General features: G+C 33.5%; 2 protein-coding genes across 5 annotated transcripts; both read left to right on the top strand.

Annotated features, from left to right (window-relative positions):
- Nucleotides 1-1,366: 1,366 nt before the first annotated feature.
- Nucleotides 1,367-13,517, top strand: LOC101203244 (probable thimet oligopeptidase). 4 transcript variants are annotated; one of them, XM_004142901.3, is made up of 20 exons: nt 1,368-1,601; nt 1,771-1,892; nt 2,319-2,482; nt 2,872-2,962; nt 3,789-3,968; nt 4,577-4,657; nt 5,272-5,352; nt 6,083-6,175; nt 7,166-7,246; nt 7,329-7,491; nt 7,633-7,753; nt 7,841-7,913; nt 8,141-8,248; nt 9,166-9,263; nt 9,342-9,387; nt 9,616-9,712; nt 10,814-10,887; nt 10,960-11,064; nt 11,286-11,366; nt 12,663-13,517. In XM_004142901.3, the coding sequence occupies exons 1-20, from the start codon at nt 1,457-1,459 to the stop codon at nt 12,771-12,773; spliced, it is 2,115 nt and encodes a 704-aa protein (XP_004142949.1). In that variant the 5' UTR covers nt 1,368-1,456; the 3' UTR covers nt 12,774-13,517. The 4 variants fall into 4 exon arrangements, 3 of the variants coding, with proteins under 3 accessions (XP_031737244.1, XP_031737243.1, XP_004142949.1); XR_004214648.1 differs by lacking the exons at nt 9,616-9,712; nt 12,663-13,517 and having other exon boundaries at nt 1,367-1,601; nt 11,286-11,323; XM_031881384.1 differs by lacking the exons at nt 9,616-9,712; nt 12,663-13,517 and having other exon boundaries at nt 1,367-1,601; nt 10,949-11,064; nt 11,286-11,371.
- Nucleotides 13,518-16,774: 3,257 nt separating this feature from the next.
- LOC101203485 (serine/threonine protein phosphatase 2A 57 kDa regulatory subunit B' theta isoform) lies at nt 16,775-19,800 on the top strand. Its single transcript, XM_004142902.3, has 2 exons — nt 16,775-18,732; nt 19,173-19,800. The coding sequence occupies exons 1-2, from the start codon at nt 17,515-17,517 to the stop codon at nt 19,530-19,532; spliced, it is 1,578 nt and encodes a 525-aa protein (XP_004142950.1). The 5' UTR covers nt 16,775-17,514; the 3' UTR covers nt 19,533-19,800.
- The last annotated feature ends 25 nt before the right edge of the window (nt 19,801-19,825 follow it).

Here is a 19,825-nt window from a genome sequence, read left to right as displayed (position 1 = left end):
TGGGAGATTATGGTTAAAATGGATATGGTCGAATTTATTTAAAATATTGTTCATTATCTTTGAATTTTAAACTGTTCCTTTCCTACATTTTTAATCGCACAATTTGATTCTACGATTAAAAGGGAATAATATACCAAAGGTAAAGAAACGTAGTAATTCACTTTATTTTTTCCGTCAGTTTGTAAATACTTTTGCCGACGTTTTGAAATGATTTATTTAAAATATTTAATAGTAAACTAACTACCTACTAATTTTTAATATTTGTATCTCCAAATGTTCATAACATATGTGAACAATAACTCATAGTTTAAAATTGATTGGTCTATAGACTTGACCGCGAACATAACTAATTAGATTAGTGTATTATTTGCTATTTGAGTTAAACTATTTTCATTTGGGACACATGTCAACCTTTAATTAGTTTCAAATTCAGCTACTTGTATTTTTTTATTAATTTGGGAAGCGGTCTTAAGATATGTATTTGATTCAAAACTTATAATTCAACCCAAGCAAAAATTGAATTTTATCCTAGTATTTGTTTGGAGATTTAAATTGGATTGAATAAACTATGATTAAAATAAGGGGGAGAACGAGTATGAGATAAACATGCCCATACTTGATTTGTAGCTTAGCCTATGTTATTTTTATGCATCATTCATGTCTACGAATTACACCCATACATAGTGATAATTTTCTTATTTGTCCATTCTCTTTTATTACGTTATTTTATGGGGTGTTTTTTAAAACAACAATATAAACTAAAATATTTATCAGCTATATAACAACATTTTGAGTTATATAAGTGATAGTCACTCATTGACTTCTATCAATCAATGTCACCGATAAAATGAATGGTTATCAATATCTATTAATATAATCTAAACATTTTATTATAAGTAAATATTTTATCAGATTCGGTGTTTTTGACAATTCCCTTTATTTTATTTTGTATATTATTAAAATCAATAAATTTAAATTAATTACATGAAATTGCATTTTTTGTTTATAAAATTAGTTAATTGTATGCGTAGTTAGTTAATGATCATGTCATGATCAATATAATATAAATTTATTTCTTAATAGTTTTTAAATTTGTTTATTATTGATTAATATATCATAACATTTGTCCAATTATCATATAAAATTACTAATTTTACCAATAATAGTGTAGAGATTAATACTATTATTTGACGTTAAAAAATTAATTTGTCTAAAAAACTTAAGCTACGTTTATTATTTATACATAAATATTATTTTAGAAACTAACGTAAGAAGTAGGGTATAAAAGAAAACTAACAAAAGTTAATATTATTATTTAAAAGAAAATTATAATTTTAGAATTGAAATACAAAAGAATTTATTTCCATCCCAATTACATAGATCCCATCCAAACAGGCGCGCACAAAATTTCCCTCCATCGCAATTTCCGCTTGGCCAGACAGAAAGGCGGAAGAAAATGACAGAGATTCAGGGGAACACCCAGAAAATGTACAAACGGAAGACCCAAAGTAAGCTATTAGTCTTCACCGGAGGCGCTGCTCTTCTCGCCGTAGCCGTGAATCTTGCAATCGTTGCCATCTGCAAACGGAAGAAGAAGAAAGGTACATCGCACAGTTCCATTTTGCTTCATCACTTCACTTTGAGCTGTCTTACTTTTCAGAGTTTGCTGTAGCACGTTCCTGCATGCTAACGAGATGAATATTGTATGTAGCTTGGGTCGGTAGCATTGTCGTACTGTTGATATGCTTGTTTTATTTTCATGATTAACAGAACTTCCAGGATTTGAGCTACGCCCCAATCTTTCGGCATCTGAGATTTTGAATCTGGCAGATAAAATTATTGCGAAGTCGAAGAAGGTTCACGATGCTGTTGCATCGGTTCCCCCTAACAAGGTGTCGACTATCTTGCTCCATTCATCTGTACTCGATTTTTCTATTTTCTATTTATTTATATTCTTCCTTCACAGAAGTCATGAATCCACAATTAGGAACATTTCATATGGTGAAGGTGAGAGTCTTCCAGTCGAACAACGTTCTTGATGTGGTTTTCGATAACTAGCTATGTTTCAGTGAAATTCTGGACTCATTATAAGTGGTTAATTGTCATGGAATTAGTTTTACATACGTAACTAATAGATGTCTGCATAGATGTCGCCACATCGTCGTGGAATTGGCCAACGAACATTTGGAAGTAGAGATAGAAATAAGGCTGCACGTGTCTAGTGTTCATATCACAAATACTTATTTTCTTCATAACTTGAATTTTATTTATAATATGGTCGTAGTTGCTCTTTATAACTCGTTAACTGAAGCTTGCAGGTTACATATTCGAATGTAATTTCACCACTGGCTGATTTAGAGGCTGAACAATTTCCACTAGTACAATCATGCGTATTTCCGAAACTAATATCTACTTCAGACGATGTGCGCGCAGCAAGTGCTGAAGCAGAGCGGAGAATAGATGCTCATGCTCAAATGTGCAGGTATCACTCATTGCTATCTTTTCATGGAAGGTTACATTTGTTGGCTTTCGTAGATCATGCAGCAGGGCACGATTGACAGCTTAAACTTATTGCCCCCTTTCCCTCTCCTTTGTCAATATGATCTACATGCATATCCATGTTTCGGAATGCAATTTATTTGCTATAATAGGCTAGGGAAAAATGAAACAAATTCTGTATCTGGGTTCTTAATTAGTGCTGTAAGTGTACACACACATAATATATTCAAAGTGAAGGCTTAAGAACATGTCCCTTCCGAACTGTTTTTTTTCTCTCATTTTCTTAACCTTCGAGCAAACTTCAGAGCACGATAGATTTGCATGCCTTTGTCAATTACAGAACTCATCGTTCTTTCTCTGTGGGCGGAACAGCAAACGTGAAGATGTTTATCGAGTTGTCAAAGCATTTTCTGCCAGAGGGGAGCAGACAAGTGCTGAACAGAAGTGCTTTATTCAATGCTTGGTATGGACTCCTAGTAGACTGCAATATCAAAAGATTGTTCTTCTCTCTTTTCATGAGTACAGATTGATGTGTACAATCTCTTCAAATAGGAAAGATAACTACTAAATTTAACTATTAAGACAATTCTGCATTAAATACGACGTATTCTATAATTTAAATTACAAAAGGCCATGATGGGCAGACTCTAATTGGGTGTTGAACTTAAAGAGGTTGGTTATTTGTAATTAAAAATTGTTTTTGTTGCCAATCCGAGGTCTGGTGATTAAGGCACCTAGACCTTCAATAAGGTTTAGTTCCCCAACCCCACTCTGCTAAACTAAAAATATGTTTTCTGTTGTTTTCTTTGCATGCACCGTGTGTGTAGGTGAAAGCATATTCAGATATTTGTTCCTTGCAACTTGTTTTCCCAAACGTCATTTCCATAGATGGCCAATTTCAAGAACAACTAAAGTTGTTATTACTTTGAAGTATAGCCTGATCACAAATGTATTGCAACACCATTATTTAAAGGAAACCCGATCAATTTAAAAAACAGCTCTATAAAGTGTTCTTGAGAACTTTCCAAACTGCACAGGAGGTCAAGCAAACTGATTTTGTCGAGGCAAGATTATCGAATTTTCTTTTTGTATATGTCATTCCCAACTTCTCCCTTCCCCCCAAATTGGTTTTGATGATCCATATTTTGACAATCTAATCGCCACAATCTGCAACTGAAATATAGAAAATTTGACCTACTTTAGTCAACTTTAGCTCTTTTTGATGATATTTAAACTTTACCTTGCTCCAATGCTTGAAACATGCGCTGATTCTTTTCAATCAGTGACAGGTTAGAGACTTTGAGCGGAATGGCTTAAACCTTACTACATCAAAAAGGAAAGAATTGCTGCGATTGAGGGTGCAAATTGAAGAGCTAAGCCTGCGATATATTCAAAATCTGAATGATGATGGTACATTCATCCCTTTTAGTGAAGCTGAATTGGATGGTTTACCAAAAGAATTTTTTGAGGTTTGGGCTCTTCCCGTATCATGTATTTTAATTGTCTTACGCTAATTCACTCGCATAAATCAGATACTGACCTATAAAAGTCCTTTTTGTTAGAATTCCTTTCCGTGGGATTATATCACCTTGTCTTTTTGTTACCATTCGGCTGTATATGTTTGAAAAGACTTTTTCTCATCATAGCTTAAGATAATTTATTTGATAACTTGTATTTCATTTGAAGTCTTTATGGTGTATTGTATTTGTAGATCTAAGGGTGAGTGGGTGTTCCAAGCTAATTATTTGTTATAAGATATGCTTTATTTTCCAAACTAGCTCCATCAATAACCTTTTTGCTTTGTTGAGTGGTTGAAGTTGAAGAAAACGTAGATGTCTCAACTTTAAGGAATTTTGATAAAAAAATCGACAAAATGCTGATTTTGATGGATATTTAGGAAAAAATAGTAGAAGAAAATTTAAATTAACGAATGAGAATCTTCTTGAATTCACAAAAAAAAAAAAAAAAACAAAAAAAAAAGGAAAAAAATTCTTATCAAAATACTATTTTTGATCGATTTATTCCCACATACCATTACCATTGAGTAATGTACTTATCTTATCTCTTCTCCACGCAGAGTCTTGATAAAACTGAAAATGGTAAGTTTAAGGTGGTCATGAGAAGCCATCACACTGCGGTGGTATTAGAACATTGCAAGGTATGTTCTCAAGAACCAGAAGCTTTTTGGAATACTGTCCAACTATTTCAAATTTTGATTCAACCTATTTATTTATTGTATTTTTTTCCCCAAATCTAATGCCTTTGTCAGATGAGTCCTGCATGGTACTATATTTTGTTTCTTTCATTTTTATTTTGTATTAACTTTTATCTCGGTAGTTTATCTTATATCTTATCTGTTCTTAATTTGAACTACTCATATCCATGTAACCTTCGAGAACTTCATGCATACTATCAATATGTAAACTTCCTTTAGTACATGATATTAGTTGTCCTGTAATAGAAGGAATCAGTAAAGTCTAGGAACTTTAGTCCTTTACTGAACATGATATTTGAATTCTTTGAAAACAATTAGCCAAGATATTTAAATATTAGTTTTGGGATATTGCATGATTTATTGAAAATCATATACAGAGCTCACGTAGAAAGCTTAGGGCAAACTTCTAGCTCTGATTGAAAGTCATATCAGTCAACTTTCTGCTTATAAACTAGGCAGAAGTTTTTAAGTAGGGTACTATCTGGGAAGTTCATATCATCGATTCAGAGGAGGAATATGTACTGAGTACTGACAATGGTAACACTGCCTGTTTTAAGGTAGGCACGACAAGGAGGATGGTGGCAATGGCATATGGAAAGAGGTGTGGAGAAGTGAATCTTTCTATTCTTGAAAATTTGGTAATTAACTTGATTATCTATCCCTTGTGAACTAATTTAAACCTCAAAGATTACTAGGTTCTGAGCTTGGTATTAACGTAATCTGATATACAAAACACAGATCACAAGGGAAGCCAACATTTTAATTTTTCATCAATTTCTTTCTTAAAATGGTTTTATATGGATAATTTCTTCTTTATGAAATAATAAAATATTAATGTATAGATTAGTGGGCAACCTATCATAATTTCTGATTTTCTCCTCTCTAAAAACGGTTTAACTGAGCAAGTTTTGATTTGGTGGTCCATAATCTACTTTGCAAATTAATATTTTCTGTTTCTAACAACTATGTTTGTAAACAAATATATTCTTGTTTCCTAAGATTTTTCACGCTTGTTGTAGTGATATGATCAATGGTTCAATACGAAAGGATTAAATATTGCTAAAAGATGGAAAATTGATATTTTAAAATAATATAAGTTAACACGACAATGATTCTTCATGGTAATTGATGTTCCACGAAAAGTTGCTGACATTTCAAATGGCTTCCACATCTGCATCAAAATAGGGATTGGATTGAAAATTTGAAATATGGTATTTTTGTTGGTGAAACCAAAGTTTGGATTCCCGCAGTAAGAAATAGATACGCTTCCAAATTTTCTAGTGGAGAACTTAAATGTGATGACCGAGCATTGACTATTCTTGCTAGTGTAAAAACTTCTAGACAGTTAACATTCTTTCTTAATTTCAGGTTCATCTGCGACACAAATTTGCCCGCTTACAAGGGTATTCAAATTATGCAGACTATGCTGTTCATTATAGAATGGCAAGATCATCTGCTAAGGTTATTCAAAGATGCCAGTTCTCTTCGTTTATTAAATACCCACATGACTTTTTAGAAAGTAGAAAATTAAGACGGGACTAAAAGAATGGTTTTTCACAAAACACTTCACTTTTAGATTTAGATTTTTTTGCACTATCTGAAAATAAAATTATAATTGCATTTTTCTTGCAATTTAATTTTGGAATACTTTATATGCAAGTATATTATTAATTTATTAATACTTTAATTTATTTGTTAGTATTTTATTTGAACTATTTTTCAATTCAATTCATTTTCTCTTCTTCAATTCACCACCATTAAGGCATGACATCACCCAATCAAATTCTATAGGTTTTGCGATATTGCATGTTTTGGTTTTGGTGGTGAAGTTTTATTTATTTATTTTGGATTCATGATATGTAGGGTGGGTATTTGAACCTTTGGCTTTTTGGTTGAGGTTATAATGCTTGAACTAGTTGAATGATGCCTCAGGCTGGCTGCGGTGGTGAGGGTAGTTGGAGTGGTTAGTTTGTGTTTAATTTCACATTTCTATTTCTTCGTGCTATTTATCCTGGTAAACCAAAATAAAGGGCTATCTTCGTAAATGGAAAAAATTACATAAAGCTTACTGCCGCCTTTGTATCTCTAGGTTTCAATTAATAGCCTCGAAACCAGTTTTCAAGTTTAAATTACTGGCTCAAAATGCTAAGACCATATGAATAACACTTTTAGAAACTGCGAAGCAATTAGTTACAGTTTACAAAGAAGAAATGGATTCTTGTTGAAGTTCTGGATGTACGTCAAGGTTATCTGTTCGGTTAGAAGTTATCCTGTAGCGTCCCAAGAACATTGACTTGCACGTGGGTATTCCAAAAATTTGGTACAAGGTTTTGCTAAGCCTTGGTTGAACCTTAGCATAAAAAGAACCACCAATTAGTTTTGTTAATTCTTTATTTAATGTCAATTTATTTGCCGAGTTTTAGGCTGGTAATTACTTGAATGTTTATCCAGGTATTTGAATTCTTGGAGAACATCTCTGATAGTATAACAGATTTAGCTGCCAAGGAACTGGCCAGCTTAAAGAACCTAAAGGTTAGTTCAATCCATCAAATGTTTGTCGATAACCTGGTTTCATGTAACTTACTTTGGGTCTTATGACTTATGAGATCATCAGAAGCAAGAGGAAGGGGAAAGTCCTTTTGGTATCGAGGATCTATTATACTATGTCAAAAGGGCAGAAGATCAAGAATTCAACCTGGACTTTGTGACTGTTAAGCAATACTTTCCAGTCTCTTTGGTTTTGTCTGGGATCTTCAAGATAATGCAAGACCTCTTCGGTAATCATTTCCATTAAAAAAATTTGGTGGGCATGATCGTTCCACCTTTACTCACGAATCTGGTTTTCTTATTGTTTTCTTCTTGCCCTAAGAATTTAGTACTACAGTTGCAATTTAGTACTTGATTTTTTGCTTCACCAGGATTAAGGTTTGAGGAAGTGATAGATGCTGAGGTCTGGCATTATGACGTTAAGTTATACTCAGTTTTTGATCTAAACTCTGGTGAACTTATTGGTTACTTCTTCCTTGATCTATACACAAGGTTTGATCAGAACTTCAAACTTCTACAAAATTGACCTTGACATTATTTCTTCATCTGTGAGTGAAATTGTGTTTTGTACTTGGTTAGGGAGGAAAAATACATTCACACATGTGTGGTGGCCCTTCAAAGCAGTGCATTGCTATCCAATGGTACACGGCAGGTAATATTTGTTATATACTTACACGATACATGTGCTATCATATATCTAGAATATATTTGTATTGTTTATCATGAAAATCTCACTATAATCACATGCACTTTACCACATATGATGTATGAAGAAAACTGTACTTGGAACAAGAAGTTGAGATGTTTAGTTAGTTCTTTATATGATAACTCTATATACAAATTGTATCATCATAAATTCTCTTTCTTTTGTTTGAGTAGATACCGGTGGCATTACTGTTATCTCAACTACAGAACGATGTTGATGGTCATGCCGGGTTGATGCGATTCACTGAAGTGGTTAATCTTTTTCATGAGTTTGGCCATGTGGTATATATTTTGTGTACTTTCTTTCAGACCATAACTGATTTGATCAAATGGCTAGAACTTAGAAGATGATAATTTATTGTAGTTTAACACTGGAAGATGGTTAGAATGAGAATACTTGAGTGAAGTTCCTTAACTTCTAGAATTTGATTTGTGATAAATATGTATTATGGCTATCAACCTTGGCCAGCCTCCAACTAGAACAAGACATCTATCTTGCTTCCGCTCTACCTACATCTTAGACAAGTGAAAGATTTATCACAAGTGTGGGTAAGCAAAATCTATCACAAGTGTGGGTAAGTTTGTGATGGAAGTTATTCTTAAATCACTAATTCACCCAAAAACTTAAACTAGTGATTCAAGGAAAATTTAATTATATATCACTAACACTTCCACTCACTTGTGGGGTTACAATATTTGAAAGGCCCAACAAGTGACAATCAATTTTAATTGGAGAGGAAACAACAAGTAAGAGACTTGAACACATGACTTCCTTGGACCACTTGCTCTGATACTATCTTAAATCAACAATTCACCCAAAAGCTTAACCTAGTTGTTGAAGGCAAATTTAATTATATATCACTCACAGTTATAATGTTTGCTTCTGGACGCTTGATGGCATCCAAACTAAATGATGACCACTATGGTCTTGTGTGGCTCTGGGACAAACTACCTTAACAGTTCAGTTCAAATTTCAGTGCTTGTCCAATCACCCTTTTATATTAATCGGCATGTAATGTTGCCATGCTACATTAGTCTTTTTGTCAGTATTATAGAAAATTGACTCTAGAAGTAAAATGTACAGTAGTCTTGTTTTGTTTTGTTTTCGTGATACAAAATGTACAATATTCTAAACTGTAAGCATTTTTTATTTACGTGTTTTTAATTGATTTTCCTCAACTTCATAACTGAATTTTTAGGTTCAACATGTCTGCAATCGTGCACCATTTACTAGGATCTCGGGGCTGCGTCTTGATCCTGACTTCGTTGAGATCCCTGCTCAGATTCTAGAAAACTGGTAGCTGACACATTGTTATATCCATTAGTTTGATTTGAAAACCACACCCGCCTGTTAATGCTTGTTTTTATGTTATAGGTGCTATGAAAGTGTTTCTTTGAAGTTGTTATCTGGCTTCCATCAGGTAATGCATTTATATTAACACCTTTTTAATATCTCTTTAGTTGGAAGTCTGGTGCATCTTAATGTATTCAGCTTTAATATTGTAGAAGTTTTGGTTTGAAACTATAAATTTCTGTTATCATAAGATGGCTCAGGCCATTTGTGATGCACGAATTTTACCCAAGTCAAGTTTTCATAGTATTTATTAATGTGAATATGAAGCCATATTTTCTGTTTGTGCAATGTTTAGGATATTACAGTACCCATCAAGGATGAAGTATGTGAATCACTGAAAAAATGGCGACATTCTTTTTCTGCGCTGAAATTGAAACAAGAAATTCTTTATTGTATGACATTTCTTTTACTCTGCCTACTTTCTTCTACTTATTCTTTTCTGCGCTGAAATTGAAGCAAGATTTTTTGTTAATTGCATTTTACTTCAAGTATTATTTCTTACCTTTTGGTAAATTATTTTGAATCCTTCACTCCAACGACCCAAAATGATTGCTTTGTTAGCAGCAGTGACCCAAAGAAATTTTCGATGACCGCCAAGCAACTAACTAATATTGTCCTTAGGAGATGAATTAAAAGCACAAAGACAACTAAAACGCAAAAAGATGAACACCCCTGCCTTAATGATTGGCACTCAACAATTATGACCTAAAACATTATCATGTCACATTTTGTACTCTATTGGCCATGTTCAAGAGTGAGTTTTTTTTTGTCTCAATCATAATGCCAAAGCATTTATCTGTTTTGAGATTGCATAGAACCGTGGAAATTTTAACGAAAGAGGTAGAAATTGTTGATTTCCAATCCAAATGTCATTACAAGGGAAGACTTTGCTTCCTTCCTTCTCCAAGTCATGGTTAATAACGCTTGACACCAAAATTTTGATATTTTTCTCAAGTGCATGTTGCTGCCTGGTTTGTTGTTTTTCATAGTCCATTCATATCTTTTTCTTGAAAATACATCATTACCTGGTGCCACCACTAGTTTCTTTTGGACTTCTGAACAACCATTTTGGCAATAAGATTTCATTCTTTCATTGAATTTCCTGTGCTCAACCTTCCACATTCAAGAGGTTTGGTCTTATCTTATCGCAATATGCCATCCGATCAAATGCCTCAGTCTCTCTTCGCATTTTCCTTTGGAAACAAAGTTCCTTTTCTTTCTTTCTAATTTTAAGCTACGTTGGTTTTTTATTTTTAATTTTTAATAAGAGCTTCCTTCCTTGGTAAAAGAAACAAGGACATGTAATATGTTGAAATACATGCGAGAACTGTATCACAAAGTATCAAATTCTTTGCCACCTCCTAAAGGGCATCCACAGTAAGACATTAGATCTTTCATGTTTGCATCCCAACATGCCAGCTACATTCTTCTTGAACTTCATCAGTTGCATGTGTTCGTTTTCATTGTGTAACTTGGGAAATGTCTGTATGTAGGTCTTTTTGATCAAATTATACATTGTGCTGAAAATGTCGACATCATTGAATTATTCAAGCATCTCCATTCAAAGGTATATTTTGAAGTACTTATTTATTCACTTGAGTTTTGCACACTAGATTGTCATGTTACAGCATTTTCCCAGGTAATGCTAGGTTTGCCCATGCTGGAAGGAACCAATCCTGCTTCATGCTTTCCATGTAGTGCTATTGGTTATGAAGCTGCCTGCTACAGTCGTGTATGGAGTGAGGTAAACATTATTACCCTTCAAGCACGCAAATCCGTGTTGGAGTTTGCTTTACTACTCATGTATATATGCTTAACATGTTCTAATTTCATTCCATCAGTGAAATTTGATCAATGTTTCTCATTGAAAAAAACCGACGTAATAAGGTGTTCATGAACATTTATGTACCGGGCATTGGTTAGCTTTGTTTAAATATAACATAAGCAGCAATCTAACTTCTGCAGGTTTTCTCCGCTGATATTTTCGTCTCAAAATTTCGTGGTAATCTTTTGAACCAACATATTGGCTTGCAGTTCAGAAACAAGGTAATAAATTTGCATCATGCTTCCAAACTTTGATTTTTCATTTGGACCAATTTTATATCACCATTCAGTTCAAATTAGTGAAACCATTGTAACTAGAATAGAAATATCTTGGTGTCCTCTTCATATTTTGGTTGATATACCTGTTTTTTTGCTCGTCTTCCTAAATTCAAAGTAATATCTAGGTTTTTTTTGTTTTAATTGTTCAACATATCTTGATTGATATTTGTTATTAAATGAAACAGAATGTAAAATTGGGAAGAAATTCAGGAGGCTTTTTCTTCTCCGAGTTTCAAACTATTTGGACTAGGGTAATTAATACACTTTTAAGTTTATGAGATTTGGTCCTAGAAGTCTCAAAAAGGATACTTTAGTGTCTAAATTTTTAAAAATAGTGTTGAATAGACCGTTAATTGACGAACGAAAAAGTGATGTGGTAATAGTAATTCTTTAATGGCTTAACAACATTTATCTATTTTATGTGAAGGGTGGTGAAGGGTGGTAATTTTTCCCATTCTTCCTTCCCTTTACCCCCTTCTCCTTAACCTTGGTGAAGGGTGGTAATGGATTTTACTCCAGGATATATTGGAGGGAATTTGGATCATCCTCTGAAAATAGTTGGAATCATCTCCAGCAATCGTTCAAAATTTGGATAATCCTCTAATAAGAGTTGGAATCATTCTTCCATCATTATTTTTAAAGTTCTAGCTCAAAAGGAGTCCTGGTTCATATATTCCTTCGACTCCAGGATATATTGGAATCTAAATACCAATTGTTCCTCCATTAACACCCCACCTCCCCCTTGGCACGTATTCCTTCACTAAAATATACTGGTTTCTGTGAGGGTTTGTAAAGCATGTAATGCACTCGACAATAGTAGCCACCGGAATGAGCCAAATATGTGTTTCCATGGAATTGCCGGGAGCGGAGGCTGCTTGGGAAATATTTAAAATGTAGATTTTGGATCGAATTTAACTGAAAAAAAAAAAAGGAAAAATTTTATCGGTGATCGGATTATCCACAACCCTCTCTACGCCTATTACTACCACTTTAGGGGGTCACTTCATCTCTTTATGCCAAATGGACCGAGCCAATCGGCTCTGTAGTTTTGTTTATAGCAGCTGATCACTAATTCTCTCTGTCTCTAACAACTCAACATACTCTTACCTTCTCATATTAGTTATTGCTAACTAATACTGACGAGCATAATCGTATCGCATTACCTAACACGCTATCCTAAAGGTCTGTACATTGTATCCATAAGGGATTGAATAAACTTTTACCTATCTAATGTGGCAGGTTTTGGCTCCAGGAGGTGCAAAAGAACCAATTGATGTTCTATCGGACTTTCTTGGGCGAGAACCATCGATTCAAGCTTTTATCGACTCTAAGGCTGAATATAGCTTGTGAGATAGGAGGAATTTTGGTAACATCTTTCCTTACTTTCTTTTCACAACAGAAAGTTCACTCAGCGTTCTGCAATTTTGTTTGTTTATCATGGACACATATTTTAACCAAATCATGATCTCTCTTTACTTATTTAATCCCTTGATGTTTCATCAGTGTGAGTAGGTATTAGTTTAGGTGGATAGAATTCATATTATAAAGCACCCATTTGAGTTCTTAGTCAAATTTTTTGTTTTTTTTTTTAAAGTACTTTGCTTAAATTTTAAAAAAACACTCATAAAATGACAACCAAACAAAAACCAATAGGTAAAACTTTTATTTATGGGCTTAATTTTCTATATAACCACTCCGTTTTACTAAGAAAACGAATTAGGAGTATTTCCCTAGCCTTCAGATCGTTGGCCGTCTAGAGGTTTTCTTATTAGGACATCCTTTTCCACTTTCCTGTCACTTTAGCAGCAGCACGTGGTCAAAGTTAAGAGTTTAGCTGTATCTGCTTTTTCGAAATTTCCTTAATGTGAAATCTGAAGTGATTGTTTATGGTATTAGTCAGATTTCATTGGCTCCTATATATTAGGTTTCATGAAGAAACCGTATAACAATTTCCTGGCACCCTTATGAGCTGATTGTAACATTTTACATTTTTGTGGAAATTAGTGGGAACAGACCCAATTGTATTTGGTTCCCATTTCCATAAATCGTATAATCAGTCAGAACCGACAGCCATTTCAGTTGACTTCCAATTTATTTCTTGGTTTTTGACCCCTTCCCGTTAGTGTGTAAGATGGATACTTTGTGGGCTATTTTTCTATCATCATCATTATTACTATCATTCTTTTTATTTCAGTTATTTATCAATGAAAATAACCTTTTGTCATGTCAGTCAATACTTTTTTTTTTTAAGAAAATTGAATTTGTCATCACCGTCTGTAGTTGATTAAAATATTTCCTAAAAAAAAAAAAGATTAAAATGTCTTAAAAGGGTGGATTTAACAACTATTTAATTTTATTATTATTCATTAAAAAAATAAGGGTTGAATCTTGCAATTTAGTTATACATTTTTTAGACGAGAGATCATGAAGACAACTATTTTTGTGGAGACAAGACCATTTCGGTGAAATTAAAAGCAAGATCATGAACACTTTGAACAAAGTGGATAGTTTTATATTATTATAGAGATATGTATAGATATACTATTCTTTATAGCAAAGGAATTGAGTCTGTTTTCAGATTATAGCAAAACCATCCAATTTTCTACAACTCATTTGAATTTTTTATTTTTTATCTTTTTGCTATATTTTGTAAATAGTTTATTTTTCTCTCTGGTTAATAACTTATTTTGATATTCCATATTCACTTTCAAATGCTATGAATGATATTATTGGATGAGGTGCATTCTAAATAATGCATGCTAAAATCTTCCCTCCATGTTTGTAATGTTCTAGGCAAAAACAAAAACACGTTGGTTTACAAATAATGAAAACTCATTATCCAAAACTTTCACATTCTCAAAAAAATTGGTTCACGAAATGAGATGCCCAGGTCTTCCTTAGTTGACACGTTGCATAAAAATCCTAGAGATAAAAGCCAGAAAACCCCTTATTCAATAAATGCTTGGGGAAGGAAGAAAGCCAAAAGGGTATGACAAAACTCCAAAGTTAATTGCTAACAAAAGATGGCATCCCTTGCCCCTTTGCAGCCCCTCCCTTAATTTGGTTCCTTCCTTCAATCATTTCTTTACCTGTCATTTTCTCTGTTTCTTTTTTTTTTTCTTTTTTTTTTTAAAGATAAGTAGTGAAGAATGCCATGACCCTGTCCCTTATTCTTTTATTTATACAAAATTATAAGGAAAATAGATACCCACTTATCCCTCATAGTTGAGTAGTAACTCACATGAATATACGTAGTAATAATAGCTTAGTGAGTAGTTCACATAACATCTGTAGCAATCTGCCGGTTCCAATAAGGTTTGTTAGTTGGGATATAAGACTTTGCATATTCAACACTTTTTTTTCTTTCAACCCGAAAAATCCAATTCTTGCTTTGTCAAATCGTGACTGGGTTTACTTTTGGGGTATTAAAAATTGTTTCTAATTCCTTTTTATATGTTTTGGGTTTTACTTCATTTCTGTGTCTTCCATTTTTGACATCTATTTTGGACATATGTACAAAAGTAACTTTTATGTATATATATTAACCAATTGCAAAAGAAGCCTTAAGTTGAAAAAGTTTGCAAAAGTGCACAATGCCAATTTAGTTTCAACTTTCACGGCAACACAAAACACAGGTCGAGTTAGCTTGTATTTATTTTCTCAATATTAATTGCCACGTTTTCTCTGCCATTACTTCAAGATCATTTTTATGCCATATTATTAAGGTCGAGGCATAAAAATCACAAAAATTTGAGAAGTACAAGTACAATAAAGTATGCTCTTTTTCTTCACGTTTGTAAATTTCCCAAAATAAAATATATATATAAAAAATATCGTGTTCTTTCCGATCTCTACGCATTTCACCGCCCCTACCGTACTCGAGCTGGGTAGTTTTTGCCGGCAAATCACAGGGTTGGTCAATTTATACTTAACCAAAAAATATATTATCTCTAGTCACCAAATTGTTCATGACAAAAATGAAACCCCACCAATTTATTTCATTAGCAACTTGCAAGTAAACTTCACATCAACTCACTGAGCCATCTTCAGTTTTATGTTATTTTTTTCCTTTTAATTTCCCCTTTTCTACTTTAACCCTTTTATGTTTCAAAAATTACAAATGGTCCATATCCATTAATTATTTGCTCATGTCATATTGAAACTCAAATGAAAACGTCAACAAAAAAAAAAAAAAAGAAGAAGAAGAAGAAGAAGCTCAAATGAGATATCAGTATCATTTTCCATCAATATATTACTGTTTAATTCAATCTTAACATCAACTAATATTGTTCTAAAACCAAGTTTATATATAGAACAATTTCATTTCATATATCAACCGATCATTTAAGCTATGATGGGCATATTTAACTTTTATTAAACAAATTTTGTATGTTTATTGTTGAATAGTCCAAATAAATTGAATAAACAAAGTCCAATCTTCTTCGGTGGGTTGAATTTGATAAGAATTCAAACCCTCTAACTAATCAACACGTATGTTAATTAATGCATTTTATAATTACAAGTTGGAATTTAATCCGTTTGATTTTTGCAGGAAAAGTGTAAGAAATTAATAAATAAATAAGGAATTGTGTATAAAAAAAAAATAATAATAAAACTGGCTGCCAACAATGTCATATGAATTAACGATCTATCCTTGATTTTCAACGTTTTACTTGGCCATCTTAATTATCATTTTCAAGTAATCTTTCAAACAATTAAATATTTCAATTTTGACATTTCAGAACATCAAATTACATTAACAATTAAACTCAATTCATTTAACATCAAACTACTAAATGCTTGGAATCATCATGCTCATGTTAACAAATAAGTATGTTGTTAATTTGTTGAAATCAAAACTTAAAACAACAAATTTCATAATGAAAATAGAAAATTCAAAAGTTTTAAAATCAAAATAGAATTAAATCTCCATCTAAATATGATGTTTTTCACTTTTTCTATATTTTCGTTACTTTTCTTTATATAATACGAGGAATAAAAGAAAATCCGTAAATAGAAACAATAGATATTCTAACGATTTTAAAAAACACAAAATATTTCTATATATATTTTTAATTATTTGTTTATATATGTATTTTGAAATATGAAATATTGATAAACATCAATACTTCAAATCCACAGTTTGGTAAAATTGAGGCATCTCTGAGTTATGAAAAATCAATATTTGGTAATAAAATTAGAAAAAAAGCAAAAACATATAAAGGGAATATACAGGAAAGTGTTAATTTGATTTAATAGGAAGGATTGGCATTGGGCATCACCAACTTGAAATGAAAATAATAATAATAATAATAAACAAATAAAAAGGGTTTATTTATTGATTCGAAATATGAGTCAACAGAGGGGAAGCCACAAAGGAGAAAAAGCAAAGCAGAGACCGAGTAATCTCTCTCTCTCTGTAAGTAATACGAAAGCCAATTTTTCCCCTTCAAAATCCTTCTTTCTTTTTTTTTTTGGATTCTCGGACTCTCTGTTTCTGTATTATCGCATGTGTTCTTTGGTTTCTCTTCCACATTCAAATCCTTCACTCTTCTTTTTTTGTTTTCTTTTTCTGTTCTTCTTTTCCCAATTTGAAATTGAACCCTAAGACTGATTTGGGTGGGTCGAAGAATTCGGACGGAATATCTGTTGATTCTTACTTAATTCTCTATTTTTGTATCTGGGAAGTTCTTAGAATCGAACTTGGAGTGGGATTTCAGATCTTTGGTATTGAGTGTTTCAGTCGTCTGGGTGTTTGAATACGATTCTAGCTAGGTTTTCTGGAATAGCGGGTGATATGTTCGATTTCGGTTATGGGTTCAAGACAGCGATTTTGTCTGATCTGTTCTAGGAGTGAATCTGCTTACTTTTTGGATGAAAAGGGTAGCTTTGGTTTGCTTTGTTCATTTGAGTTGATGCTAGTAAAGTGTCTGCTATGATTGCTGGCTGCTACCTCCTCGAGGAAAAATGGAGTTTTTACTGAGCTGATGGATTTGTAGTGTAGCTGGTAGCTTTCAACAGGTTTCTGGAGGCTAAGGAAAAGGGTGTTTTACCAATTTGGGAGTGTTACTTTATCGGTTTTATATGAATTATGATCAAGCAGATATTTAGTAAGCTTCCCCGGAAATCATCGAAGGGTGGGGAGAGTAGGGAACATGGTGGAAGCCATATGGCACCATCAACTGCTTATGCTTCTGCCAGTTCGAGAGGTAATGATTTAGCTTCTGGCAAGTCGGCAAATTTGGTTTCGTCATTTGCGGCGACCAACTCTGTTCAAGATGTGGGTCAAAATCATGGCACCAAGGCTAATAAAGGTGGGAACGCGAAACTGAATGGAATTCCCACGTCTTCATATGAACCATTGCCTGGGTTTAGGGAAGTTCCAAGCTCTGAAAAGCAGAATTTGTTTGTTAAGAAGCTAAATCTGTGCTGCTTTTTGTTTGACTTCACTGACCCAACAAAGCACCTTAAAGAGAAGGAGATCAAGCGACAGACTTTGTTGGAGATTGTGGATTATGTAACTTCTGTTAATAGTAAATTTACTGAGACTGTTATTCAGGAAGTTATAAAAATGGTCTCCATAAATTTATTTAGAACAATGAGTCCTCAACCACGTGAGAACAAAATTGTGGAAGGTTTTGATTTGGAAGAGGAGGAGCCTTCAATGGATCCCGCATGGCCTCATTTGCAAATTGTGTACGAATTCTTTCTCAGATTTGTGGCCTCGCCTGAGATGGATGCAAAATTGGCTAAAAGATATATTGATCATTCCTTCATTCTGAAACTGCTGGATTTGTTCGACTCTGAAGATCCTAGAGAAAGAGAATACTTGAAAACAATTCTGCACCGTATCTATGGGAAATTTATGGTACATCGGCCATTCATTAGAAAAGCTATAAATAACATATTTTATCGATTTATATTTGAGACTGAAAAGCATAATGGGATTGCTGAACTTTTAGAAATTTTGGGAAGTATCATCAATGGGTTTGCTCTCCCTCTGAAAGAAGAGCACAAGTTATTCCTTGTGCGTGCACTGATCCCTTTGCATAAACCAAAATGCCTAGCTATGTACCACCAGCAGTTATCATACTGCATCACGCAATTTGTCGAGAAAGATTGCAAGCTTGCTGATACAGTCATAAGAGGTTTATTGAAGTATTGGCCGGTTACAAATAGTTCGAAAGAAGTAATGTTTCTTAGTGAGTTGGAAGAAGTACTAGAAGCAACTCAACTTCCAGAGTTCCAGCGCTGCATGGTACCCCTGTTTCGCCAGATTGCCCGGTGCCTAAATAGTTCACATTTTCAGGTATTAATTGTTTTTCACAATTGCTTGGACTCACCTGTGGATAGTTTGAAAAGTTTTTGTTTGGTTGTTGGGCGGTCATAAGCTATGGTGTTACCTTTTGTTTTCCATTTAGGTTTGACTGTCAATAGTTCTAGGCAGACTAGGCAAGTGAAAATTTGAGATTATATGTGTAAGCTTGTGTTTGAATGCTTGAAGATTATAAATTAGGTAATACTAATGAGGGAAGATCATCTCTTTTCAAATTTTTGTATTATTCCTAATGGTTTAATAGTTTTTTCCCTCTAGAAAGTTATAACTCACTCTAGGGAGTAGTAGCATTAGAACTCCCAAGTATTTGGCTCGTGGAGGGGAATGAAATATTTGATTTAGAGATGTTACCTAGTAGTGTTACTTGCACTTGTTTTCGAAACCTAACCTGATGCTGCATTTTGATTTCCTAGGTAGCAGAAAGGGCATTGTTCTTGTGGAATAATGACCACATTGAAAACTTGATAAAAGAAAATCGCAAGGTCATACTGCCCATAATCTTTCCAGCTCTGGAAAAGAATGCCAGGAGTCATTGGAACCAGGCTGTCCATAGCTTGACTTTGAACGTTCGAAAAATATTCTATGATCTTGATCCCGATCTGCTCAAAGAATGCTTAGTCAAGTTTCAGGAGGACGAATTGAAAGAAAATGAGCTGAAAGCAAGACGTGAGGCTACATGGAATCGTTTAGAAGAGCTTGCTGCAAAGAAAGCTGCAAGTAACGAAGCCGTGCTTGTTTCTCATAAATTACCTACTCGGACAGCATCGGTTTAGTGTGAGAGTAAGACATATTTACTTCCATTTACTCGACCTTGTTGATTGGGGGGTGTAGTATGCTGTAGTAGCATATAGTTTAGGTCAAATTTCCATGGACCGTTGATTTGTTACCTGCTATATGATAATATCTTGTGGGGTTCTTTTCTGTCAAATAACCATAGTCCCAGTATGCATATTCTTAACTTTTTCTGAGTGCTATTCTTAAATCCTTTATGTAGCCAGTCCTTACCCTACAGATTATTGAACTAATATGTTATTCTAGATATTTTGGTAGCCTGCACATAAAATAT

This window comes from Cucumis sativus, chromosome 2 (assembly GCF_000004075.3).
Source record: "Cucumis sativus cultivar 9930 chromosome 2, Cucumber_9930_V3, whole genome shotgun sequence".
NCBI classification, from domain to species: Eukaryota; Viridiplantae; Streptophyta; class Magnoliopsida; order Cucurbitales; family Cucurbitaceae; genus Cucumis; species Cucumis sativus.
Note: the sequence above shows the minus strand (reverse complement) of the source record. Positions and strands in the feature narration are given on the sequence as shown.